General features: G+C 35.0%; 2 protein-coding genes and 1 long non-coding RNA gene across 4 annotated transcripts in view; 2 read left to right on the top strand and 1 right to left on the bottom strand.

Moving 5' to 3' along the window:
* Positions 1-26,562, bottom strand: part of LOC100177866 (sodium channel protein type 4 subunit alpha B-like) — a 28,429-nt gene extending 1,867 nt beyond the window's left edge. The window contains exons 1-30 of one of the 2 annotated variants that reach the window (XM_009861768.3): positions 26,320-26,562; positions 25,574-25,696; positions 24,444-24,562; positions 23,889-23,987; positions 23,342-23,470; positions 22,827-22,945; positions 22,274-22,460; positions 21,252-21,413; positions 18,373-18,672; positions 17,500-17,657; positions 16,363-16,520; positions 15,687-15,814; positions 15,211-15,394; positions 14,831-15,019; positions 14,306-14,482; positions 7,534-7,722; positions 7,185-7,307; positions 6,838-7,002; positions 6,088-6,288; positions 5,587-5,817; positions 5,021-5,194; positions 4,654-4,797; positions 4,045-4,220; positions 3,501-3,660; positions 2,836-3,069; positions 2,387-2,582; positions 1,875-2,024; positions 1,182-1,507; positions 657-796; positions 127-289 (exon numbers count right to left, since the gene is read on the bottom strand). In XM_009861768.3, coding sequence (XP_009860070.2) covers positions 127-289; positions 657-796; positions 1,182-1,507; positions 1,875-2,024; positions 2,387-2,582; positions 2,836-3,069; positions 3,501-3,660; positions 4,045-4,220; positions 4,654-4,797; positions 5,021-5,194; positions 5,587-5,817; positions 6,088-6,288; positions 6,838-7,002; positions 7,185-7,307; positions 7,534-7,722; positions 14,306-14,482; positions 14,831-15,019; positions 15,211-15,394; positions 15,687-15,814; positions 16,363-16,520; positions 17,500-17,657; positions 18,373-18,672; positions 21,252-21,413; positions 22,274-22,460; positions 22,827-22,945; positions 23,342-23,470; positions 23,889-23,987; positions 24,444-24,562; positions 25,574-25,696; positions 26,320-26,403 — 5,088 coding nt within the window. In that variant the 5' untranslated portion in view covers positions 26,404-26,562. The remainder of the gene's footprint in view (positions 1-126; positions 290-656; positions 797-1,181; positions 1,508-1,874; positions 2,025-2,386; positions 2,583-2,835; positions 3,070-3,500; positions 3,661-4,044; positions 4,221-4,653; positions 4,798-5,020; positions 5,195-5,586; positions 5,818-6,087; positions 6,289-6,837; positions 7,003-7,184; positions 7,308-7,533; positions 7,723-14,305; positions 14,483-14,830; positions 15,020-15,210; positions 15,395-15,686; positions 15,815-16,362; positions 16,521-17,499; positions 17,658-18,372; positions 18,673-21,251; positions 21,414-22,273; positions 22,461-22,826; positions 22,946-23,341; positions 23,471-23,888; positions 23,988-24,443; positions 24,563-25,573; positions 25,697-26,319) is intronic. The other variant, XM_018813839.2, reaches the window with a different exon arrangement.
* LOC113474641 lies at positions 7,787-9,712 on the top strand. Its single transcript, XR_003396331.1, has 3 exons — positions 7,787-8,605; positions 8,873-9,281; positions 9,503-9,712. It is a non-coding gene; the product is annotated as an uncharacterized LOC113474641 (long non-coding RNA).
* LOC104266169 (DC-STAMP domain-containing protein 2-like) lies at positions 9,798-13,380 on the top strand. The gene is made up of 7 exons (XM_018813840.2): positions 9,798-10,125; positions 10,452-10,598; positions 10,936-11,235; positions 11,531-11,903; positions 12,153-12,313; positions 12,606-12,793; positions 13,057-13,380. Exons 1-7 carry the CDS (start codon positions 9,944-9,946, stop codon positions 13,341-13,343), a joined length of 1,638 nt encoding a protein of 545 aa, XP_018669385.2. The 5' UTR covers positions 9,798-9,943; the 3' UTR covers positions 13,344-13,380.
* Positions 26,563-27,364: the final 802 nt, after the last annotated feature.

Here is a 27,364-nt window from a genome sequence, read left to right as displayed (position 1 = left end):
TTGTTTAAAACACGATCTAGGATATTTGGTTAATATGTGCTAAAGGTGTTCCGTCTTTCCCCACTCTACTATATATCCCCACTAGTACTCTACTATATATCCCCACTAAAAAAATTAAACAGTTACTTTTCCATTTCCATTTTTATCATAACGTTGCCACATATCAAAGAAATGCTCAAAGTCATCAGCTGTTACAGCTTCTTCATTGTCTTTAGTAGCAAGATCAAAGTTTTCAAGGATAATCGCGATATACATGTTCGTTATGATCACAAAAGTCACAAGAAGGTAGCTGAAAAGCAACAACATATTTTCTTGTTTTTTGGGGGGTTTAAATTAGGTTTTATTAAAATGTTTTTTCTTACTGCGTTTCTTATATTCAGAACACTATTATATTATTCCAACCAGGGCTAGATTTCCAAGATCAGATCTTACGTTACTGAACTCAATTCAGTTAACAAAGTAATTAAGTTTATTGCAAGTTTTAAAGTGTCTGTATAATATATACAATAAACTTAAAATATTAAAAAAAAAATAACTTATGTATGTGAAACAGAACAGCCCTGCTATAACGACCATCGTTACACATGTGTGCAAATAAGTTACAAAACGTTCATTCAATGTTTGTCAAGAATAATATAAAGGTAGAGTATCCATACCTGACAAAGTAAAAGTATCCAACAAATGAAGTTGACATGCAGGTTCCTTTCTCTCCATTTTTACTATCCACACAAGCTGGATTGCCTTCCACATACAATGTTGGTTCCATAAAACCATCCCAACCAGCAGAAGTTGACATCTGAAAATGGTATAAAGGAAATAGGTAGTAAAAAAATCTCGGCAACAAGTTGCATCTTCAACAAAGTTATAAAAAATAACACACAATGAACCATCACCAACAAAGTTAAGCAACCCGTAAGCAGTCACAAGATTTATGAACATTGGACACCCATATGTTATAAAGACTTTACTGAAATTAGTGTCATTCATTCACATTGGCTCTTTTTTGTTGTCTATTTAACCATTTTTGTTGGGGAAGGGAAATTAGGCCTGTAATTAGTTTTAGGGGAAAACATTTTTTTCTGGAAAATTTGTCTTTTTCTGGAAAATCCGTTTTGCATATTACACTTGCCAGCAACAGTTCAGTATAAAACACTACCAATATAAAAATATGGAATGTTCACCTGGAATAGAAGTAAAAAAGTATTTGGGAATGTTTCAAAGTTTAAAATATCGTTAATTGCTCCCTTTTTCTCCACAAGAGCAAACTGGTTCATCCCGAAGATGGCGTAGATAAAAACGAAGAGGAAAAGAAGACTTCCAACGTTAAAAAGAGCAGGAGCAGAGAGCATCAGAGCGAAGAGCAAAGTCCGGATGCCACTAGCAACGCGAGCTACCCGGAGGATGCGGGCCACACGCACCATCCGGAACATAGGGAGCCACGGTGTGGAGGTCACCGTACTCACAGTGTTAGGGTTCGTATGGGTGATAATTATGGGAATGGCATTTGCTGTGAAAATATATAATAAATAAATTTGTAGTTTTTAAACAAACACCAAAAAATTAAACTCATTTAATAAGACATTTTCATGTCCCATGCGGTAAAGTAATCTTGATTTTAAAAACTTTTTAGCTAAACAGATGTGACTAGACGATACAGTGTTCTAGTACCATTGTATACGTGTGAGTATTTTAGCGGGCAATAGTTTTTTATCTATCTTATTGGTCACTAATAGCAACACCTAAACACTAAACAGCTTTGTAACTCTTAAGCAAACGGTGCATAAAGCCAGGCAATTAGTTGGCAATAAAAAAATGTGCAACTAATGTTAGTTACCCCTACACGAGGATAAATACATGATCTAATAAATTCTCACCAAGTACAGAAGCAAGAATGAGGAGAAAGTCAAACACATTCCATGGAACATAGAAATATGATTTTCCCATCGCGATTATTCGTATCACGATCTCTAGGGTAAACACAACAACAAATCCATAGTTGATGTTTTTAATCACGCTCTGGTAATCTGTAAAAATATGAGGTTGGTAAACTAGGTTCAAAGCTTGACAATGATACCATTGTGGGTGTTTGTCTTTGGCAAGACACTTAACAGAAATTGCTCCTAAAATTATATGGGTTTTTTAGATTATTAGTTATACACAAAAAAATATATAATCACCCACAAAGTTACATATGTGGTAATTCTTCAGCGTGTACAAGGTGTATAAAACAGAAGACACGTGTTTTATAACAACAGTCATTCCAGCCACGCAAGCTAAATAATTTACGCTCATATTGTTACTTTTTTTCCTATTCTATTCTATGTAGGTGAAGCCCGCAGCATGGAAGCCCATGGGTCCTAGGATTTAGGCCAGAAATTATATGTACCTGGACTCATCCCTTCATATTCCAGAGCCATAGCTAGTAAGTTAAGAATGGTAATAACCATCACTCCAAGTTCAAACTTATCCCCAGTAGTGAACAAGTATAGACGTTCCCTCCATGGAGCTTTGGGGACAGGGAACAAAGTTTTGGGAAGTTTGGCTTTCAGTTTCTTCATGGCATTGTAAACCCTTTTTTGAGTCTAAAAATGGAATCGCATATAAATATTAACAATTATCTTTAATGAAGAATTAATAATTCGTTCATTTTAGGCTACAGAAACAGAACTGTATTGTATTATTATTTTTGTAAAGCTAAATTTAAATAAAGATTATAATGGACATTAAACATGGTATTCTTTCATTACAAAGAGAGAGTAAAAATAAAAGTAAAAAAAAATATAAAAATAAAATAAAAACAAAAACAAAATAAATTAATAAATTGGTACCACTTACATCAGTAAGAAAGAGTTCTGTGCCAGCAAACTCAAACTTCTTCTTCTGTTGATTAAAATTGTCAATCACGACTGATATAAAAAGATTGAGAGTAAAGAAAGCTCCAAATATGATGAAAGCAACAAAGAAGAAATAGTTGTAGATGTTTGCATCTCTAACGGGTTGCAATCCAACCTTAGTTGGAGCATCTACTGCAGCGTACATGATCGGCATCCAACCCTTAAATGTGGCAACCTATGGTAAAGGGTTGGGGGTTTAATGTAAGAAGATATAGTAAATGAATGAATGTATGAATGAATTAATCTAACTTATTTAGGTATTTGAATGCATGAATGAATGAATGTTAATAATTTATGTAATTTAATGTAAGAATAGATACTGAATGGATGACTGTAACTTGGTTATGTAATTTAAGGTAAGTATAGATAATGAATGAATGAATGACTATCAGTTATTTATTTTTGTGTAGTGAGGCCATAATTGTCGTTACAACACAGGTGTTCTGTTACATAGAACTTACTCATGCACACTTACGAGTTATCACGTATATAAATTTTTAGAATATTTTTTAGTTTTAATCATTTTTTTATTTATTTTTTAAAATGTGGTCAACCCACATTGGTATATGTTTAATCCATTACCATCAACTGTATTAACCCACAAACCTGCAGCAGTGCAATGTAGGCAATAAAAACATTGTCAAAGTTGATGGGCAGATTTGTCCAATGAACTTTTCCCCCAGTAATGTTGGCCAAACATAAACAACTATCTATATCAACAACATCTATTGGAGGGGGAGGGTATCGCTCTGCCAGCTCTGGGTAACTAAAACATAACACAATTTTAATGGTAAAAGTTAAATGATGTTGTGTTTGTTAACAGACATAATATAATATAAGTAAAAACTTTTCTGTTAAAAACACAAACAAAAAACGAACTTTTAATTTTTTATTCTAGTTTAGATAAAAAACTAAGAATTAAAACAGTATTTTTTAAGTGTAAGGTAGGTTAAGATATAAATGAATAAACACACTATTTATGGCTTTTACAAATAGTCACTTATTGAACCTCTGAATTAAAGCAATTTCAGTTAAGTGTCTTGCCCAAGGACACATATGTTAGTATTTACTTTTATTAAAAGAGTAATTTTTTTAAATATATTTTATGGAATTATTATATATATATTTAGAAAACTAATTTTTTACTAACTTTTTGTAATCTGTTTTATGCCAGACTTTTTCTCCAGTGGCTTTCCATTTGCAAGAGGCCATTTTTCCGGCAAATAGATTCACCCCCATAATAGCAAAGATAAGCCAGAAAATTAAGCAGATAACAAATACATTGAGAATTGATGGAATTGAACGAAACAGAGCATCAGTTACAACCTATTTTGAAAGAAAATGTTAAATTAATGTCTGGTAAATGTAAGTGTTTGTATGAATTTACCATATCATTGAAAAAAACAATTTATACTACAATCATTAAGCCTAAAAAATTGCAAAGGTTATATATAAATATAATTAAAAATAGTTGCTATCAATACTAAATCAAAATAATACGAAAATTCCTGGCCTAAAAACTGCAGTTTAGACAATGTTATACCCAAGTCCAGCTATTAAATTTAACGAATGTGTGATAAATGAATGTAACTAATTTATCCAACTTTAACAAAAAAAGCTGTTATAACATCAGTGTTCTGTTTCATACACCACATGCCCAGTTACAAGTTACCACCACAATGGTAGCAGCAGCAAGCTTTGACTCAGCAACCTCTAGGTTAATCATCGTGCTATTGCGAAAGTCTCAAATATTCTTTACCTTGATCCCTTCAAATCTAGACATTGCTCTAAGAGGTCGAAATGCCCGAAGACTTCTCAGCACCCTTAATGATGAAAGGTCTGTGTTGCTCTTTCCTTGTTGTTGCATTGCAATAATCTCCAAGGACAGAGAAACCAATGATACCTGGGAAAAAAATGATGAATAAAAGAAAAAGTCGTATAAGTTTGGCCCAAGGACACATATGCCCACAATGTGTTATAACAGGTTTAGTGTTTTTTAAAAGTTTTTTAACAACTGTTGTTTTGTCTAATTACCTGTATTTCGATTTTAAACATTTCTAAATCTTCCCAAATAAAGATACAAATAAAATTATTATTCTAATATGAAGGTGTCTTTATATACTTACCACTACGATAAAGAAGTCAAGCAGACACCATCCATTAGTGAAATATTTTTTCAATCCGAAGCCAACCCACTTCATAAGCATCTCAACCACAAATATTGCTGTAAATATCCGATCGAATACGCCAAGAATAAACTTAAATTTGGGCTTCGATGGTAACGTGACATCATCGAATACCTGTAATATATAGAGTGGGTGAGATAATGTGTGGAGTCATAAGTAAATTAACCCAAATATATAGTAATAGTATCATGTCCTGGTTTAAAGGCACTTTTGAGAAAAATAAATTAAAATTTATAAACTGTCTAAAGTTATTGTCCATTTTTAGTTTTCTGTTTTTTTGTGTATAAGCTCAAAATTATATTTAAAAGAAAAACAGTTTTTACAGCACTAATGAAGACTCCTATGGTGCGTTACAGTTTAGGCCAGTGGGAGATTTTGGATTGTTTTGGAGGTTAGTAGTCAAGGGTTAGTGGTTAGCAAATAACATGGGGGAAGAATTCTTCACTAGCACCAAAATATATGAGCTTAGAAACAGCATATTCAAATGCAAAACTTGTTTTACTCACCAGCGCTACACTGCTGAGAAGAATGACAAAGATAATGAAACTTTCGAAGATATTGTGTTGCACCACCATGTTCATTGTCATGCGAAATTTGCACCATTTTTCCTTCAGTTTCACCCATGAGAGCCCACACTTGCGAGATACTGTAATAGTCCAATGCTCCTTTGCAGGTAGATCTCCGTTGCATGACTTGGTGGGCATTGGGGGAGTGTGTTTATGTCCGTTTGAATGCTGCTGTAAAAAATAAAACATAACTTAGTTTTAATTATTTCATCAAAAACGTTCCGAAGAAAATAATATTTAAAAGGAGTGAAAAGAAGGAAATCAATAGCAAAATAGCAGTTGTTAAAACATGCTTTTTCAATGTTTTTTGTTTACTATCAAATTGGACAGGAAAAAATAATGAAAAAGTGTCCCAACTCCTCCAACCCTTCCAAATGATTTATTCGTATAACTGTATGATAAATAGGTGACACTGTTAAAATGTTTTCCAACAAAATTTACCTCATTTGCGGCTACTTCATGGTGATATTCATTATTGTTGCGTAAGAACGTCATCGGTAATGCTATATCGGGTTTCCAGTCGTCAGAATTGTGTTCAACTGTGTCCATGGATTCAGTTCGTTTTGATGGAGTGTCTGGGGTTGCGTTTGCTAATGTCTTGCCATTCATTCGGATGCCATTGGTCAGTTCACGACTATAGTTCTAAAAAATTATAAAATCTAAAGTTAAGGAAATATTTTAAAGTTATTTTTGTAACCACTATTATTTTTTGCTGGAATTGGCGTCCCATATAAAAAACAATGTTAGTTCATGTTTTTATTCTATTCTATCGACCCATTTGGTTGTAAACAAAGAATATTCGGAGAAATATATACCCATATCATTAGGAGTAAAGTAGTGTTGTTAAAATGCGTAAACACACCCCGCGTTCCTTTTTTATTTTTTGTGGTAAATTCAAAAAGATTTATTTTTTTTTTTATGAATTTTATGGTGTTTGAGCTGGAATATCTTTATTCTTTGGTTATAAAAAAAACGATTAAAACAAATAGATGTCGTTGGAATTAGAAAAACACACTCTATCGATTAAAGCAATGTACATTTGGGATGTGTTTAGGCCCTTTAACTGTTAAAAACACGCTTAAAGGATGGGATATTATGTGCTAACAGTATCCATCTTATCCCACAGTACTATATACATTTACTTTAAATACTATAATCAACTACACCGTAACTGCTATAATATAAACCTACCGATATATTGTTGCTGTTATGCCCATTTTCATTCTGAGCATCTCTGACATGTATAGCTGGTGGAGTAGTTTTTTCCAAAGAGTTTTCCGAGTCTGTAGTACTTCTGCTGGAACTCGGGCAAACTTTTCGTTTTCTTTTGATTGGTGCAGGTAGTTTGGGTAATGCCTGTAGAAAAGTAGAGTTATAACTGCCTTAATAAAATTCCAAGGAAAAACAATTATCACAGTTTTTTTGTTTTTGCCCACAAGAAAATAAAAAGGCGTCTTATCTTCCCCCACCCTACTATACAGTAAAACATAGCTATTAGATACATTTGTTAACAAAACATTTAGTGTAGAAATTGTTACCTTCATTCCAGCATTTCGCAACGATTTGAGAAATTTTCGAGCCCCGCTACGATTGGTACCTCCGGCATTTAAAGCGTCGCTGTTGAACGAATTGAGAAGCAACGCAAGAAACAGATTCAGCACCTGTTGAATGCAATACGTGTTTAACTTGTTAACCTAAAACATGGTTCTAAACTAATCCTATTTGTGACTTTGCATGCGTTCTTAAATGCCTAAGCACACATAACAAAAAGTTTATATATCTCTACAAATACAGCAGTTCAAATTAAGAAAGGGATTCGCAGCAAAACGATAGTCGTTAAAACACTCATTGCGAAAGCTATAGCATTATAAGTAATATTTAACTTACCACCAAGTTCCCAACGAATACGACGCCGATAAATATAAACAAACACACGGGAATAAGACCATCTGAACCTTCTGTACGAACAGAGTTCATGCAACTCCACATGCTCTGTATCCATTCTCCACACTGGATTCGAAACACGACCAAGAACGCGTGTGGAAAACTGTTCATATGCCATCGCAACGGCAGGCCCTGGCAAAATAATAAAGTTAAAACATACTTAACAGGAAAAATGTTAGTTTGGACTTAATTTAGTTGTACTTATACAATAATTTTTCTGGTTTATATGAATATGAATACAGTTTATACATGAAATATCATATAGTTATTCGCAAATATGTCGGTATATTGCGTCACAGTACTATTCATTTCATCTAGTTTAAGCGCGAACGCATACCTACAGTATACAGTTGTATTGTACATGTAAACTGAATGTTTTAGGACTTTTATTTAAAAAAACATCAAAAATGCGGAGATTTGGAATTGGAAGAACGCTGCTGTCACATCATGACGATGCCTCAATGCGTATGGGTTACTTTGCAAGTCTCAAGGAATATATAATGGGATTTTTTAAAGGCAAAAAAGGAGGTACCGCTGCTGCTGCTTCAAAGTATTCGTTATTATCAAGTACATCAACATGGTCTTCAGAAAGTGATAAGGAAATTAAGAAGTAAGTATTTTCTTGCCATTGCTTTCAATTTTCAAACTAGCCAATTAGTTATTTTAATATAAAATAACTCGCAAAGTTAGCGTACTGTACATTATATTTACACCTATTATTTTTAAGGCGTCTTCTTCTGCGTAAAAAGTCGTTTCAAATAGAAGATAGCGACCATAAAGACACAGAAGAAAAAGAAGATTATCTTATCGTTTTATTCATTCGTTTTCTAACTGGTGTTGCGCTCACACAAGGATTTTATTTGGTCTTAACATACAACAGCAAATGGAAGCCCAGCAAAGCTGCGTGGTGGACTGGTACCATAGGTTTTCTTGTTGCTCTGGGAATGGCGTTTTCTAAAATGGTTCGAACAGTTGTTGCGCTACTGTTACCATCTTTTTGTACCAGCAAAGGCAGGTATATAGCCCATATACTATATAATATTGTACGGGTCGTGTTGCTCGTGACGCACACTTTTTTTCCAATTAATAATGAATATGTTAATATATAACTGTAAGACTATTTTAACAACTGTTGTTTTGTCGCTATATCCCGTCTTCTTTTCGTTTTAAATATGTTTCAATCTTCGCTACTGTAATCGTAGGGACAAATAAAAGTTATTAATATATTTATTCTAATACACATTCCGCCAAGTTTTTATGCAATCTGTATGCATTTTTACAGGACTATTATAATGGCGTTCTGCATGATGCTGCTAGTAACTGGACCTACTACGAATATAACATACAACTATAAGCAGATGTCTCGCTCGCTAACCTGCGGGGATGAACTGGGATACAATGTGTCTCAGGTATGAACTACGTGTTATACTTTTATTCATATTTAATGATGTATGCGTGTATCAGTTACATAAGTAGTAACTTGTAAGCTGGCACGTAGTGTATGAAACAAAACAGAAAACACTCGTGTTCTTGTTTTACCGGCCACGCGACAGCAATAACGCATGTTATACACGGAATACACCCATTCATTTATAATGTTAAAGGGTCTTAAAGCGCTGGTACATGACGGTCAAAACGCCGTTCTATCTACAATGGAAGACACTGTTGATACAATAATTGAAGCAGTCGAGGTAAATATAACTTATGAAGTTGCCTTTTCTAAAAATTTGGGTCAATTTTGTGTTGTCACCCCTTGAGCTTTTAAAACACGATTTGAAAATGTGGAATACTTTGTGGCAACGATATCCATCTTACCCCATATCCTTACGAATCACATACACATAATATTTAGATATTATGTGCTAAAGGTGTCCCGTCTTTCCCCACCCTTCTATATTCATATTTTATGCAGACCGCGCAAGAAATGTACACAGAATTCGCTGCAAACCTACAATCTATTGGTCGTGTTGTTAATAGAATGAACCACTTTATACGAAACATGGGAAGCGTCTGCAGTCAAAAACTGGGGTCATTTTTATGCATTATACCAAGATTTGTGGCTAAACAGGCGAAGAAACTAATTACTGCTCCGGTCAAAAAAGCCATCGAAAGAATAAAGGTTGTTGAATGTAATTTTTGTTTTTATTGAACTTGAGCTTTCTTTTTAAATTCGATTTAATTCAAATATATAATATATAATTTATAAATAGTGCATTTTTGATGAATGTTATTATTTTTTTTCTACACAACACAAAAAATACGTCGTAAAATAAATAAGATTCCTTTCGAATAGCAAAATTTCGTTTCAATTATAATAGTTTTTTTTTCAATTTAGGCCGAGTTTAAGTTCAATATGTCATATTCGTATGAGTTTAAATACGACATGAACTCATCCAAGAGCATCAGTGACATTACAAACGATATTTTAACTGAAGTAAAAGGAGATCTAAAGCATGTGACATCTGCATTCGAATGGCTTCGATTTGCCATGGGCTTTTCTATCGTAGTGGTTATTTTGAAAGCATTGAAGTACAGGTAATACAACACACACTTATTGTTGAATATATTTTAGGTGTGTTTTAACTACATTTTCAAAGCAATAAAGTACAGGTATATAGTAGGGTGGAGGAAGATGGTACGCCTTTAACACATAATATACAAACATCCTGATCGTGTTTTAACGATTAACAGCGGTAGGGGAGTCGTTACTCATAAAAAAACGTTTTTCTTTTGTTTAATGTTTTTTGTTTGCTACAAAACGGGACCAGAAAATAGAATGAAAATGTGTCTCATCTTCCCCCACCCTACTAGAACAGTCATTTTTTATACACATTTGTAATATTAACGCATTTTATCTGCAGGCATAAGTACCTGACAGTAATCAAGTTTGACAACTTTTACATAACGGATAAGTTCATAAAACTGGACAAGAGAAGAAAGAGAAAGGAAGAGATTGCTGTGTTGCCTCTTAGGGCAAGAGAGAATTCTTTTTATGTAAGCCCAAACCGGTAAGCATAAGCCAATTTACCATAAAAACTGGTACGCCATTACAGTTTAGGGGGTGGTACCAGTCTGTATTTTTAAAACACTTTGGAAGATGTAACTTCGCTTGCACTTGCTTACTGAATTTGTGAAATGTTAGATACATCTACTTTTTGCGATAAATAGTTGTACAAAAAAGGTAATCGTCAACCACAAAGTTGCATGTGCGGTGTATAAAATAGCACAGCTAAGCCGTGTTATAACGACTGTCGTTGCCTCGCCACGCGAGGATGAATAATTTACATTCATTCAATCAAGTTGCCAAGTTTAACAAATAACTGTTTACTTTTTGGTTGCTGACAGTATATGGATGTCACGAAGAGAGTTAAAAAAGTTCACAAAAGGCATGAGTCTTTTGACGTTTGGTTTCTTGTACACCCTTGCCGTTATTTTTGTGGACTACAGTTTTTATTGGTTACTACAAAAAATCACCAATTCGCTAACGCTGCGCGAGCAAGCTGGCTCTCTGCTGCACCAAGCGGTACAAAAAGGGGCCAAGGCTGCAGCTGACAAGTTAGGGGTTGGGGAAACTGGTCAAGAAATGGCAGCAACGTTAATTTCTCTTTCGATAGTAGGGCCAGGGTTCGTCTCAGTCATTTACAGGTAAATAGTTGTATATTAGAATATTGTATCGGTGCCTGGTATACTATATTGTTGGCGTGTGTGTGTTTTAGGACAATATACCTAATAGCAATTGCTCCAACCCAGTGGTCATTTATGCTAATGGGTAGTTTAAAATGTCAGCCATACATTAAAATGATTTTTAAATATAACAGTTAGTCACCCACAAATTTACATACGTGGTAACTCGTAAAAACAACCGTTCCCACACCGGAAGGATAATTATGTTACAAGTCACATTTAGTCATAATAATAACACCTGTGCTTATTACACAAGGTCAATTGCTTCAGCTTTGGACCGACTCGCCAGTTCAGAAGGATACAATTTCGCCATGGACAAATGCCTTCCAATTGCAAAGCACCCGGACTACATCGTTTATGCCGTCATAATATCTCTATATTTGCTCTGCTACGTAATCTGTATCGTTGAATCGTACGTCCTAAGGTCTAGACGTCGTATAATGGCGACTTTTCACCCAAAAAGAGAAAGAGCCCGGATTCTTTTCCTCCGAGCGAAGATCCTGCGAGGAAGAGGAGTAGGCCCGGATGCAAGAATGAAGAACTCGCTTAAAAAAGCTTGTTTAGAAGCACAGAAGAACGCGGAGAAAGAGAAAGTCGGCTTAGCTGATCGGTTGGCCAGCTATTCAGGTGTAAGTTGGAAAGGGAAATATTTATTCACCATATATAAAACTTAAGGTCATTTTTTTTGTTTTATTAAACAGACTATTTTTAATTTTTTTAGCTAATTTAAATTCTAGTCTAAATCGAGTTTTTATTTGCATCTTTTAAAGTTTTTACCATATTGTTGCTAGTTTTCTGTCGGGAAAATGTTTCATGCTCTCATACTTTAACTATTTCTTTGGAAAACAAGTAAAAAAATTATTCAATTCAACATGCAGGTTATAGGCTGGCTTGCAAGGTTGGCGAGCGGTCGTACAAAGTACAGATGTCATGTGTGTAAGGTGGCTGGTGGTGCAAAACATGCAAAATTTTTCACTTCTTGCGAGAGGTTTGGGTGTAAAGGAAGATATTGCATTGAGTGTTTCGAGGACATGCATAGGTATGGGTTGGTGGAACATGTGCATGCTTTTAATGTTTGAACTTTAATTTTATGTGAGTAATTTGCTACAACGAAAAATTGCCCCATCTCAGGAAAATAAATAAGTTGCATTCATTCACATTTAATATTGTTTAGTAGTAAACAAAGAACATTAAAAGTTTATAAAACTGTATCATTACGACTCATATACACCGCTGTTAATTATTTAAAACGCAATCAAGATAATATGTGTCCCGCCTTACCCCTAAAAGTGTCCCGCTCTACCCCACCATACTGTACTTTTTATTTTCAGACTTTGCTTATTATGTTTGATGAAACATGGGAAAAAAGTTGGCAGAGAAAGGCAAAGAAGTAAAACTAGTCTGACGTCAGTGAAATCAGCCGAACGTAACGAATACCCGGAGGAAGTGGAACAACTAATTGATTCGAGCGGAATATCTGACTCGTCAGCGCCATCTACCGACGACGATGATGACGAAAGTAAGTTGGGATAATTTTAAGAAATCTCAAACTGTTTAAAATAATTTAGGTATATAGTTTTTTAATGATAAGAAAACGTGTTCCATTTTTTTTATAGATAAGTTGGTTACATTTGCACATATTATCCCATTTTTCCTAATCGTGTTTTTAACAACTAACAACGCTACTTTGGTTAGAACCGTAAAAGTTAAGTACAGTTTACAACGTACCATAAGACCTCACTGAAATAAAGCAGAATAACTAATATTGTTAATATTCTGTAGATTCCACGTACGCCGAAACAAAAGAGAAAATTTCGAAACACGTTCATTTTGAAGCGAAGCCGCCGCGTGAGAGTATTATCCCGGTAGGTAGCGCAACTGAGTCAACCAGCGATTCTGAAGACTCCACCCACGCAACTACGTCATTAATGACGTCACGAAAAACGAAAGTTACATCACAAAAAACGAGAAATCGGAAAACAAGGCACAAAAATCAAACTAGCGCTGGCGGGGGTAGAAAGAAATTTAATTTTGTTGTTAATTCTGATACGTCAAGCGACGACGTATGAAATAAACATTAAAAAATCAATAAATTTATAGCAAACTGAAGTCGTTTTAGTGATTTCTATTATATTTTATCCAGCTGTCAATAGCTTAAGAAAAGCCGATCAAAATAATATTATTCCGAAATATAGTTCATATGTGTGAAACGTGGCAAAAGTCACGTATTCACTGACCATGAAATATCTCGCACATTCTGTCCCGTTCATAAGTCAAAATCAAACTGATTGCTTCAGACGTCTTTTTAAATCGATTTTAACCCGTGGTATTCATTTAAAACCGAACTGGAGCGACTTGGTTACGTCTAATTTCACCAAGTCCGATTCGATTAGAGTAACTTTAGAGCAAGGTTTCAACACTTAGTCTGACTCGATGCCTTTTTTTTCGCACTCTTAAGCCTGTAAAAGTAGCGCCCATTGCAACCGGCTCTGGTTTAATTTGAGCTGCATAAATAATTAAAGAAGTAGCAATGCTATACTGTAGCGCTAAGTTCTGAATTACAAATAAAAGTAATACTCTTTCGCCAAAAGCAGCCTAAACGCGGTGTTTTGTAAGAAAAGAGGCCAAAGTCCAGGTTATGACAGTCTGCCGTTCTTTTGATTTTTAACTTTTTGTTGGACCCAGTTTTTAATCTGCTCATTAATTTGAATTTTTTACAAGATGTTTGACCCCCCGTCACAGTTATTGTCACGTTTGGTTTACGAGTTCGAGGCTCGACGCTGCTACCATGTCGTGGACGTATGTGTCAGCGGACAAGACACTTAACAAAATTGGTTCTTTATGGAGGTTTCAAAATACAGTCTGTATTATAACATATGTCGTTGCCCCGCCACGAAAATTCAAATGAATAATTTTCATTTTTATGCTTCATTTAACCTTTCAAGTCACATTTCAACTCAGAGATTTTTCCCTCGGTTTGCTGCCTATTCATTTTTATGCTTCATTTAATCTTTATATTAAATCTACCTACCGTGGTTCTGTCCATAAAGAACTGGGTGCCAATAGTTTGCATTCCTGCCAAAGCAAAGATAACCAACACTATTAGTAAGACAAGAGTGAGATATCCGACTTTACTGAGCGAGTCGGCAATCATCTGCATCAGTTTGCTGAGAGTTGGCCACGACTTTGCCAGCTTGAGTATTCGAACCTGTATGAGACAATTGATTAGTTTTAGAAGGGAGTTTTTGAAAACCTAGAGACTATTTTTAAATTAAAAGTAATCAATACGTTTTAGTTAAGAATTATACGGTAAATGTTTAGTAGGGTGGGAAAGATAGGACACCCACCCTACTAAAATTTTTAGCACATAATAACTAATCGTGTTTTAAAAAAATAACAACGGTCTATGGAAGTCGTAAAGATACGGATAAATAATTCTTTGAATGTTCTTTGTTAACTACTAAATGGGACGAGAAAATAGAATGAAAGAGTGTCTTATCTTTTTCATCACGTGTGTCCCATATATTCTCTATGGGTACTATAACTGACCACTTACCAGACGTATGAGTCGAAATGTTCTTAGTACAGATAAACCATCCGGTAATTTGTCCGACACAATTAATTCAAACACACTCAGTGTAACAACTACGAAGTCAAATATGTTCCACGCTGCTTTAAAGTAATTGTAAGGCGAAAGGGCGAAGATTTTGAGAGCCATTTCGATGGCGAATAAAGCCGTGAACACCTGGTATAAGTAGACATATTTTATTTAGGAATTTCTAAAAATATTTTAATATCAAAATTAGTAAAATCTGTCTTTTATATTATAAATGATTTTTTTCTTTTAAAAAAGTTGCATGCTCTATTCGACGAGTCGCTTTGTACCATCTACTTTACAAAAATCGTATTTATACAGCATTTGCAACGCCAACTTACCACGTTTGAATAGTAGAGCAAGTTTTTAAATATATCGTCTTTCGGTTCTTTTTCCATCGCCATAAAAAGCGTGTTAAGAACCACAAGTGTAACAGTGATCATTTCGGCCGCTGAGGCCGTGAAGAACTTGTGCAGTTTGCTGCGTATGCGGCAGATGATGCTACTACCTTCGCAGCATGACCACCTTTATAAAAAATGAAATTTAAAACTCGAAAATGCTTTAATTAACAACGGCCTTTAGGAGCCATGAAGGTACAGGCATATACAATTCTGTGGGGCTACCATTTTAAAAAGGCGAGTTAAACCTTTTTATAAAGTCGTGAGGATATACGGTTATATGTAATTTTGTAAATATTCTTTGTTTATTATACCAAATGAATCGATATAAAACAGAATATAAAAACATATACCATCTTACCCCAACCTACTGCATATAAAACATAATAGCGTACAAATACAACCAACGAAATACTTACTTTATCATAATATCTCCGCATTTATACCACGATCGCAAATGGTAAAATCGCTTTTTCTGAATCTGCAAATCGTCTGCTTTGAACGCGACCACTGTACGGGCTGCGTTTCGTCGCTTTGTTAAAATTTCCTGCGGCGAATGGAAAGAATTTTATATAGATATTTTAGAACAGAATAAACACAACGTTGTGTGGGAATTGTTCGTGTGAGGAAGGATATACGTTACATAACACCTATAATATTTAATGACTTCGTGCCCGTTTACGGGTTATCACGTACGCAACTTCGTGGGTGATATTTTAGCTGACAATCCGAGCAACGACTGTTGAGTGTATAGTTCATAGACACACATGCTAACAAGTTACATCTATAGGCACATAATATGAGAAAATTCAGATGTACTCCAAAAATCAGATTAAGTGTAGTAGGGTGGAGGAAGACAGGGCATCTTTAGCACATAATATCCAAATACGCTGATCGCGTTTTAAACAATTAACAACGGTCTATGGGAGTCTTGAGAATACGGTTTTATAATTATGTGAATGTTATTTGTTAACTACCCGAGAAAATAGAATGAAAAGGTGTCCCATCCTAGTATGTATATAAAACTGATTTACAGTGTATAAAAACAAAATAAAATAATCGGTATGTAACATTGTACAATCCAAAATTTCTCACTTTTTCATTGAGTAGTTCCACTTTTTCTACCTCGAGAGCATTTTCAACACTCTTCCTCTGCCCTTCGTATGATGATGCGACCACAGCGAGGATCAGATTAACAAGATAATAACTTCCAAGGAAGATCATTGTGAGGAAAAAGAGGACGGACACCGGACCTACGTGATGTAGAGAATATTAAATGTTAAATTAAAATGGTTAAATTAAAAAGTTTTTTGAAAAATTGGAAAATTTAACAAAAATATTTTTTATTAAAATTTTAGAAAATTTTAAAAAATTAACAGTTTAAAAATTGAAAAGTTCTATTAAACTCTACGTGGGTGTGGTGCTATATATGTATCGCATGTCATGGGGTCTGATATAAAGGCAAGACGACAGTATCCCTCGACCACGATGAAAGCTAAAATTTTACTAAATTAATAATTTTTAATTGTTTTTTTATTCGTTTAATTCCATACTTAATCGAAATTACACTTCTGACAATAAAAACGTCATAATCAGAACACGCGTTGTTTTTGATAACAAACATATTTTTGCGAATTCGTCCATGGTATGCATTCTGCTGAGTGAGATTTTATCATTTCAATCCTGACTGAAACCGCATTTTGTAAATTGCTTGCGGTTTGAGTAGCTCAATAAACGCATCTGCAATATTGCGAACGCCGACCGATCTCGGCGGTCTCTAAGATTTGTAAGTGCAGCTTTCCGCATTATTTATGCATGCGCAGCATCCAAGTTTAACGACTATTTCTTTGAGTGGGCGACGCGCGCTGAAAGGGGTGTGATTTTAAAAGGCGCATCCATGGGCGGTCGTACATCTTGCTAAAGTCTGGTTTGTTTAACAGAACTTTCCCGATGGAAAGAATAACTGATAAAGGCAGGCCAACTAAATGCACATGGGGAATTCACTTTAACTCGACAGAGTGTAAAATGTTGTACCGCAAGTAATGCAAAAACATGTTTGGCATCAAGTAATGCAAAATCGTCGTATAGCACCTAGTGGTAAGGTAGGTACCTTTATTAAATAATATCCCACGTTTCCTATTCTTGTTTTTAACAATTAACGAGTTGGCCCATTAACCCTTAATATACAAAAAAAAGATTATATAAGTATAGAATTTATGAAGATTCACATACCGCTTGTTTCTAGTACTTGTAGATATAATTCCTCCCAATTGTCTTGCAAAGAAAGTCGGAATACAGAAAGGAAAGCGAACGGAAAATTGTCGAAACTTGTGAAACCAAAGTTCGGATTTGATCCAACTTTTAAACACATTGTGTAAGCTGGACATTGACTGTAGGAAATATTAGGAATTCATGATTTTGAAAATGACATGTTTTATTGTATATAGTAGGTTGGGGTAAGATGATCCATTATTTCCTTAGTTTATCGTCCCATTTATAATAAACAAGGAATCCTATAACCGTATTCTTTCGACTTTAAAAGAGCGTTGTTATTTGTTAAAAACACGATTAGGAAATATGGGATACTGTTCTAACAGTTTCCCATATTACCCCACAGCACTATCACGTCACGAAATTTAAGTAAAATCGATGGCTTTTTAATGATTATTTTCAGACCTGTTTTGCAAAGCCCAAAAAGCTTTAAACATTTTTAAAAGTAAAACAAAGTTTCAAAAAAGCTTTTCGCTGCAAACATTAGGCAGTTGTTTGTAATTAGCTGTAAAAGCCGTACACGTTACAGGGTAGAGAAAATGAAATTGTTATGTCGTGAGACCAGAAATTCGATATGCCTTGTTTCTGGACAGGTGATAGCTGTAATGTATTATTCATTGACATTGGTGGAAAAGTGATGTTTGGTGTACTTTTACATTACCGTCCGGGCTGATTTCTAGGATAAAATGAACTATCTTGACAAGAGGTTTTCTTTAACGCCACTTTGCAACCTAAACAATTAAATATATTCTATATGGGCGAGGACATTTTTCGTGGACCTGGGATTTAGGTCAAACACACATACTGCATTCGTAAGTTTAAGTTACCACTTACAGTGTTCCAGTAAGGTTGCCGCATAATTGGTACGCCACTCCGTTTTTTAAATATTTCTGAGGATTTGTTGTCCATGTTTTCCAATCGAATTTGTAATTTGTTGAGTTGAACTTTGGAATTTTAGATTTTTGAAACTTCCAAGGCAGAAGTCCTTGTACAACTGGACACTGGCCTTTTTCTATGGTAGAATTCGAACTGTCCCATATTTCAGTGTTGACCGTTGTGAAACTTAAGCTCGATTCTGTCGGCAGCACTGCAGTAGCTATCGAAGAATTGGTCAGCTGTTCAAATGTACCGGATCTGAAAAAAGTAGAAAATAAAGATAAAAAAACCAGAAATCATTGCATAATACAAATTTCCAAATATGCTTATGTACTTCCCTTCGCGTAGTATAGATTTAAGTTACCTATATATCTAAATTTGGAAACATAAAACTATCAATACTCTATACCCTTCTGTGCAAAGAAGCAAAATACATTTTTAGATTTCCCATCCTGGCGATTTCGGTCGGGACTGTTAACCAAACAATTCTTATCATTTCGTGTGAATAAAATATTTGTTTTGACTATAAAAGAATAAACATCGTTTCGCACGCCTGTCAAATCTTATACTAATTCATATCATGTTTCTCATAAAATAAACAGCAGAACACGGCCGCTATGTACCCCTGATGCCGTATTACATTTCCGCTTATAATTGGGAATTTTGTCAGTTTCCCGAACTTACTGCTTTCCTTAATTCTCAAAACAGAAAACGTTCCAGCTAAAAATACCCGAATCCCGGAGGAGATAACAGAATAGCCAAACATAGGTAATCGGTCAAATATAATAAATATTCCTGCATATCCATGTAAAACCCCAAAGAAAAAAAATTAGCAAAATTTTAGGCAGATCAAACACGCAGAAAGTATAAGAAGCAACGCAAATCCGAGATGGCATCATTTCATTCTATTATAACTAAAGATTCAGAAAATCCAGACGATTTATCTATACCCCAAGTACAAAGAAGAACATTCGACCATTATCAACTAAAAGAATTCTAATTTAACAAGCGATATGGGATCATTCAAATTTGTGTCATTTGTAGTTATGGTTGTATTGACATGCACACCATGCACAATGGGTCTATCTTGTCCTTCAAGACCTACGCAATTTGATTTAGCTGCATTTCGTCACAACCTATCTTCTATGGGTGGCAGCCTTTTGCGAAGGAAAGGAAACGGTCAAAGCATCCATGTATGTAGTTATACGGTTACAAGGAAACAATTTAACGTATTTTATGAATGTGAATGAAAGTAAGAATGTAATTTGTTTTATCCCCGCGTGTCGGGGCAGCGAGAATCGTTATAACACGGGTGTTCTGTTTAATACACCCCGTGCCCGCTTACAGGTTTTCTCATACGTAACTTTGTATGCAGTTTCATTTATATTTTTTTTATAAATACCGACGACTATATGAGTTTTTTTATAACTGTGCACCGTAAAAATCGTTTTATTCAGTGTTTTATTTGTCATACAGATTCCTAATAAGGCGAGAGCTTCGGTAGAAAGGCTCTGGCTCACCGACGAAGAAAAAAGTGACATAGCTGGCCAACATGGAGAAGGAGCTAGCATTGCTTTGGAAGTTTATCGTTTAATGCAGTGGTTTATGGAAGTCGGGGACGCGCTCAATGTAAGTCAAGTTAACACTCTAGATTTTTTAATACGTTTATTTATTTTTTATTAACAGTTTAAAAGTCAACTTTTAGAATTAAAAATTTAAAATTTTGAAACCGGTAAATAGTTAATGGTTACAACACCCCTTGATTAATCGGCGTTTTATTGACATAACGCAGAGCGGACCGAAAACTTGCCTTCGCAGAGTGTCTGAAACTGTACCGGCTGCTAGCGAGCAGGTAAGTTGTTTTCGAATCAATAATTTATAGTTTAACGAGCTTGGAACAGTAAAAAACCCAAGTTATTTTTGTTACCAGGTTTGTAACCCGGAATCTGTGACACAAGAATGCATGCAAGCTTTAGAAGCATCGACTAGGTCCTTGCTACGATCCATTCTAGGACTAAGTTTCAACGCTACTCCAAGAGTAAGTGGCATTTTACACTGGGTACTATGCATAGCTGGCTGGGGTAGGATGGGACGTATTTTTTTTTCTTTTTTTTGTCACATTCGGTAGTACACAAAGAATATTTCTTAAATTGTTTAACGATAACCCAGCGACTCTAAATGAACGGGGTAATATAGCTTATGTTATAAACATACTGCGAATAAAAATAACCGCCAGTGTTTCCTTATTAATTACCAAACACAATAATTCCACCCAACATTACAGGATATGGAAACACTTCTACAATGTACTTTTAAAAATCTAATTGAGACCGATATTTGGCGACCACGCAAATCGTACTGCGCCATTTTTGACGACCGGATGTTACGTCATATTATGACGTGGTTCGAGCTCCAGTAAAATCAATACGAGGAAAACAGATTAAGATACCCATGTTTACACGATGCTTCCCAAACATTTATTTATATTTTTTAATACTGTATATATCATTTTGTATGCATTTGTTTTTTTACATTTTTATATTTTTCCTTAATTTTTTTTTCCATTTTGAAAATTATTTTTTAATCGCCTTTGAAAAGATGTTAACGTGTTCCGAATTAATATGCAAATAAATCGTTTCCAATTTAATTTGTTCAAAAACTACGACCAGGAAATGCAAGACTTTATTTGCTTACAGTATCCATCTTACTCCACCAGACTAATAAAACATATAGTAGGGTGGGGGAGATGAGACACCCTTCGATCAGGATATTTGGACATTATAAAGATGTCCCATCTTACCCCACCATTTTAAACGATATAAATATAATTGACTTACGAAAACATGTAGGTGGTTTGGTTTTGCGAAGCCCGAAACACGTCATCCAAGTACGTCATTTCCTCCATCACTTGTGACCCAAAATTAGACAATATTACTTTCCCGTAAACTTCATTCATTTTGCATAAAGACGTGGTAGAATTGTTTTGGTTCATTCCATACCTAAAATATAAAGCAGCAGATTTCAACGGAGGAATTGTAAAGTTTTGTTACATTCGCATAGTACTATGTAGTAGGGTGGGGGAAGATGGGACACCTTTAACACATAATATCCAAATAGCCGGATCGTGTTTTAAACAATTAACAATGGTCTATAGAGGTCGTGAAGATACGGTTTTATAATTCATTGAATGTTCTTTGTTTACTACCAAATGGAAAGAGAAAACTAAAAGAAAAGGTGTCCCATCTTCCCCCACATCACTATATATATACTTTTTCAAATCGGCTGTACAAGTTCTTGACAATTGTGGGTGTTTAGTACAAGTTCACATATAAACATAGTTTTGTATGATGCATTTAAATTAGTGTAGTCTATACAGATAAGGTACGTATAGTAGATAGTGCATGAAAAGACATGCATACAGTGTTGCTTTAAAGTTCATTCAAAAACATTATGTTCCAGTATAGGCACATATTTTAAAACAGTGAAGAAAGTAAATGTCAAATGTAGGTTATCAAATTTCATTAATAACCTACTTTTGGCTAGCGGGGTAGGAATGAATCAAATTACTTATAAAAATAATAATAATAACTTTATGCGAAAATGTAAAAGAGACAGCATATAGCGACTAAACAGCAGATATTAAAACACGCTTAAACATATTTTTTATTAATTTGAAGAAAATAAGTGCGGTTGCTACACCTATATAGCAGACAAACAACGAGCTATTCATGTTTAATTAAATCCAAGTTAAACTTCTAATGAAAACACAAGTGTGTTTAAAATAGAACATGTACAATAGGGGGAGTGAGGTTTAAAGAAAATTGATCCAGAAAAAATTATATAATTCATAAATTCTTACGTTTCGTAACACATAGGTGGATATGGGAGTAAGGCAGGTGGACGGAGAACACATTTGTGGTGTAATGTACCGCGGAAAAACTGAAATCCGACCAAGGAAAACATTGAGAAACCGAGCAGACTTAACAACATCGCATCTTTGAGTGCCTTTGTGGAAGCAACTAAAGCCGATACGATCATACGGAGACCTACAGAACAACAATAACTGTTAAAAGAACCAGCATATATAGTAGGGCGGAGGAGGATGGGACACTTCTTAATTCTATTTTCTCGTTCGTTTTGGTAGTAAACAAAGAACGATTAAAGAATTATAAAACTGTTTCCTTAAGACTCCATAGACCGTTGGTAATTATTTAAAAAACGGTCAGAATGTTTGGATATTAAATGTGCTTAAGGTGTCCCATCTTACCCCACAGAAATATATACTCGTATTCTGTGCCGTTATTAGTACGCTGGGGAAATGGGGCAAAAAGGAAAAAAGACACAAAACCAAGGCCGCCCCTTTAAAAGTGAGAAACGCTGTAAACACGTTTTCAATTATCCGCTTGTTTTACCTGGTATTACCGAGACCGTTTTAAAAACCCTGAGAACCCGAATCGCCCTCAGGAATGTAAGACTACTGATCTTGGAGGCATCGCCAGCTGAAGTTTGAGATATAATGACCAAAACATACCTGAAAAGCAGGTGAACAAACTTATATAATGAAACCGCACAAAGAGATTTCACAGACCATAAAAGCAAAGCTCTGTTTTTGTTGGCGTTTAATGAAACTATATCACACATATTTAACTGTATCGTAAATTTCCAGTGTTTATTGAAAGAATGTGAAATTTTCCCGTGACGTCATTCTTCCATGACGTCATACTCAAAGCTGGTGTGACGGTTATTCAATAAAAGCCCGAGAACCTACGTTGAAACTAACAGGATCGATGGTAATTTACTAAAAAGCTATAACCACGTATATTCCTAAAAGCCATACCTTTTGAATGGCTACCATGTTTTATAAGAAGAGTTTGGCTGAGATCGACTTTCTTCTTTTGTCGATAAATAAAGTTGAATGACAACTTACGCGGCAATGATAACGATAAAATCCAGCCAGTTCCAAGGGTCTCTAAGGTAACTGAATCGATGCAAAACGAACCCACGTCCCACGATTTTAACAGCCGCTTCGATAGTGTAAATAGCAGTGAATATATGCCTGGGAAATTCAAAACATTTGGTATTAAAGGTACATAAATATTTTATGCTACATATGTGTATGGGGTAGTAAGCCAAACCAGGCTTTATAAATCTCAGATCCGCTAATGACCTCATCCATATAGAATAGAAAGTGCAAGAAACAATAAAACCCAGACATACTTTAAATTAAATCTAAAACAGATTTTCTTAATTTTTCGTACTGATAAAAGTGATCAAAACAGAGAAAATTGTCAAAACGGAATGTGAGGTTTGAGTGAGGTTATAGAGGCCCAACGTGTACAGGAGCTGAGACTTAAGGCCTCCGTTGGTCCATTACCCCAAAGGTACTATCTATAAATGTGTTTAGATTAATATGAGACCATATAAAAAATATACGTAAAGATAAGCGGAACTTTTTTTTATGAAAAAAACCTTACTCGACATATTTTTCGGACCATTGTGGTTTATCGTTTCCCGTAATCATCATGACTAAGCAGTTTATCAGAATTGTGACGATGACGATGCCATTGAACCACGTGACACAAGTAAGTTAAGAAAATAAACTAATTTTTGTTTTTTTACAAATAAATGAAATTGCGGCAGTGTTTGGTAATAACCCTTTAACTGCCGCTGTCGACTATGGTTAACATATTATTACGACTATTTTATGGACATGTCCGCAAATAACGCAACCATATGTCGTGTCTTTGTTGTATATCTTTTTAAAAGGTTGCATATATATAGGCTACCCTATGAGCGATTAATAAAACGGACAAGAATTAATAATTCTTTGATAAAAGCAGTAGAATAAAATTAATCATAACAACATCTCCCAAACTGTGGGCATTTTAAATTTAACCGCTTGCACTAATACGCCCTCGTGTGTGCATACACGCGTGGTAAATGGCCTTAAATGTTGAGATCCCAGAATATGTGGATTTTAAATTATGTTATTTACAGCAATATAATTTTTAAACGATTTAAAAGGATATTTGTTGACCAATATGTTGATAAAATGTCGTCTGAATCTGCTTTCACGTCCAAACAAGTACAGAGATTTTTCCTCGCTGAACCGAAAGATGAGACGGTTTTCATTCAAGACAAGAAAAGTCTGTAAAACATGTTGCTAAAATAAATACTGGCTTTGTTATGTGGATAAACATATAGTGGATGTAGGTCTGTGTGCGGTGGTGTATGATCATCCATAAAGTTACATATGGCAACTCATAAAGGGCACGAGGTGTATGGGACAGAACACTATATTGTTGTAACGACTGTTGTTGGCCCGCCACACGAGGATTAACAAGACACGTTTATTCATATAGATGTTGAAGTTAAATAAATTTTTCCTTGCAACTTACTTTATCCTCGCGTGACTGGAAAACTAACATGGGTGTTTTGTTTCATACACCTCGTGCCCGATTACGGGTTACCACATATGTAACTTGTAAGTGAGAGTTTTAGTTTCATAACCACATATGTGTAGGCAAGATATTTTTGTGTGACAACCGCCAACTTTAAAGGTCAAATCAAATTGGAAGTCGTAAAACGTACGTAAGCTTAGAGCAACCCATTTAATTTTTATGCCTAGCGTATAGGCCATAATCTGTACAGAATAAAGATTCCTCTAAAACACAAGGAGTATTTTGTGTACAGTAGGGAAGCCACATACTGTGGTCAAATTGTCACGCTCTCAATTCACACACATTTCTGTTTTAAATATAAATTATGTATAGCAAGACGATCAGGTGCTGACGAGGGGTATACAGGAAAGGCTAAAAAAATTAAATTTTTATCTCCTAGCAACTGCGCATGCCTGTAAAATCTTATATTAAAGATACTAAAAATCGGAACGACTTGCATTTAAACCATTTTAGAATCTAATTCCGTGCGATTTTTTTTTAATAAAATATGGTAAGACGGGACACCTGTTCATTATATTTTTCCTCTTATTACAGGTAGTAAACAAAGAACACTCAAAGAATTATAAAACCGTATCCTCACGACTCCCATAGGCCGTTGTTAGCTGTTAATACACGATCCGGATATTTTTTACGTACTAAAAGTGTCCCATCTTCCCCCACCTTACTACATATGCTAAACCTAAAACATAAGTAAAAACCTTTTTGTCTTTGTAAAATGGGTCAGGGTCTTCGATGGGCTCCAATAATTTTTCGGGAGTTTTTGAGTAACCAATAGTAAGACGCCGTTGCTGCTTTAAACGAGCCAAGGGAGCGGAACAATTCTGAAGGTAAAATGTGGCTTAACTGTGCGGAAATTATTTATTTGAATACTTGTCGAAAAAGGTAAAGGTATGATTTTATGATACAGTAGTTTGGGCCAAGATTGTTCATATTCACTCTATCATTACACTCGGTGGTAAACAAAGATTAGTTACCGAGCTATAAAACCTTATATCCTTACGACTCTAAAAGAATGTTGTTAATTGTTTGAAAACTAGACCAGGAAACATGGGATGTTATGACGCTACGGTATCCATCTTACCCCACAGTACTATTTGGCTGCAATCTAATTATCGAACACAATAAAAAGACAATTGTTGTAGACTACATAAAGGTGCTTGGCAAAAGATTTTGTGTAACTAAATTGACATCTACATTTTGATGACAAAGATCTGTTAATGAATAATATATCGCCTTTAAAATACACTTTATATCCAAAACCCAGTTTAAAAGCCGACTATTCCATATTAGAAGTGAAGCAAATTGCACGTGAGGGACATTATGAAATGGGAAAAGTTTAATGGAAAACTAATTTAGACAATTTGCAATCAAATTTCGCTCATAAAGAGACAAGCCATTCCAAAATTTATTTATCTTATTGATTTTAAAGTAAGTTGTTTCTTACCTTTCCGTTTGGACTGCTCCTATCGATTTCAAAGTCTCTTTCTTTCTTTTCAACCCGAATTTTCCGTCCCCTAATCATTGCCATTTCTTCGTAAAACTCCTATTTTCTAATGGCTTGTGAAACACAATGGGTTTTGATATTCCAAAATTCTTCGCCTTCTGGCATTTCGCGTCAGTAAAAAACAGAGAAAGTCAACATAGCCGCACTATCTGTTAAAACAACGCTTATAGATATTTCTGCAAAACAACTCTGCAAAATAAAAAGCTACCGTAACTCGGCGTTGCCGTAAAACCAAAAGCACTTAAATGTTGTGTTACAGGCGCAAACAACCATTTCAAAAGCGACTATAATCCTGAGAACGACTTAGAAATTCGCTGGTTATGAAAAATTGATGCACGAAAGCAATTCGTCGACGTGAAACAGAAATATCCCAGTGCTAACTACCGAACTTTTAACAGTGCTTGTTATATTGTATTGAATACGTCGTTTCAGATTAACCATTTTTTTCATCGACCATGGCGCATATTTTGCCACTGAAATCGAACGGGTAGCTGATTGAATATAAAGAGACGCGTGCAGTGTATATACTACACTTATATCGTACCTAAACTCTTTGCTCTCCTTCGGGAAATAAGGTGTTATTGCTGTCAAGGCGGCTTTTAACCTATACGGTATAGGGTATTGCCAAGTTTGTTTGCTCGTGCTCGATTCTTCCAATTCAAAATATACTATAGGCTGACAAGAATTATAACTCCTGTTTTTTATCACTAAGAGAGCGCTATACGCGATTGCTGGTTCAATATCTCCGATAAAAGTGGCCAAAACCTTCATAAATACTTTATTGTTTAACCTACAACTGTGCGGAGAAATTCCCTAAAATCTTATCCGTTTTTAGGCCATCTTGGTGTAGGTTTCCAAAGATGAAATAACATGGCGGCTTTATCTTTTAAAATCAACGCGTTTAAGGCGTGAAACAGCATTAAACCGCAAAAGCAATATAAGCATTTCATTCTCGCATAACTGTTCAATATTCTCGTGCTATGCT

The sequence above is a fragment of the Ciona intestinalis genome, chromosome 10 (genome assembly GCF_000224145.3).
Source record: "Ciona intestinalis chromosome 10, KH, whole genome shotgun sequence".
NCBI classification, from domain to species: domain Eukaryota; kingdom Metazoa; phylum Chordata; class Ascidiacea; order Phlebobranchia; family Cionidae; genus Ciona; species Ciona intestinalis.
The sequence above is the reverse complement of the archived record's forward strand: the minus strand, read 5'-3'. Positions and strand labels throughout refer to the sequence as shown.

Excerpts from the sequence above, each read along its gene's own strand:
- LOC104266169 (XM_018813840.2), top strand. The coding sequence starts at position 9,944 with ATGTCATATTCGTATGAGTTTAAATACGACATGAACTCATCCAAGAGC. Across the intron at positions 11,904-12,152 it reads GGTTGGCCAGCTATTCAGGT|GTTATAGGCTGGCTTGCAAG; the intron begins GTAAGTTGGAAA and ends TTCAACATGCAG. Across the intron at positions 12,314-12,605 it reads TGTTTCGAGGACATGCATAG|ACTTTGCTTATTATGTTTGA; the intron begins GTATGGGTTGGT and ends TTTTATTTTCAG.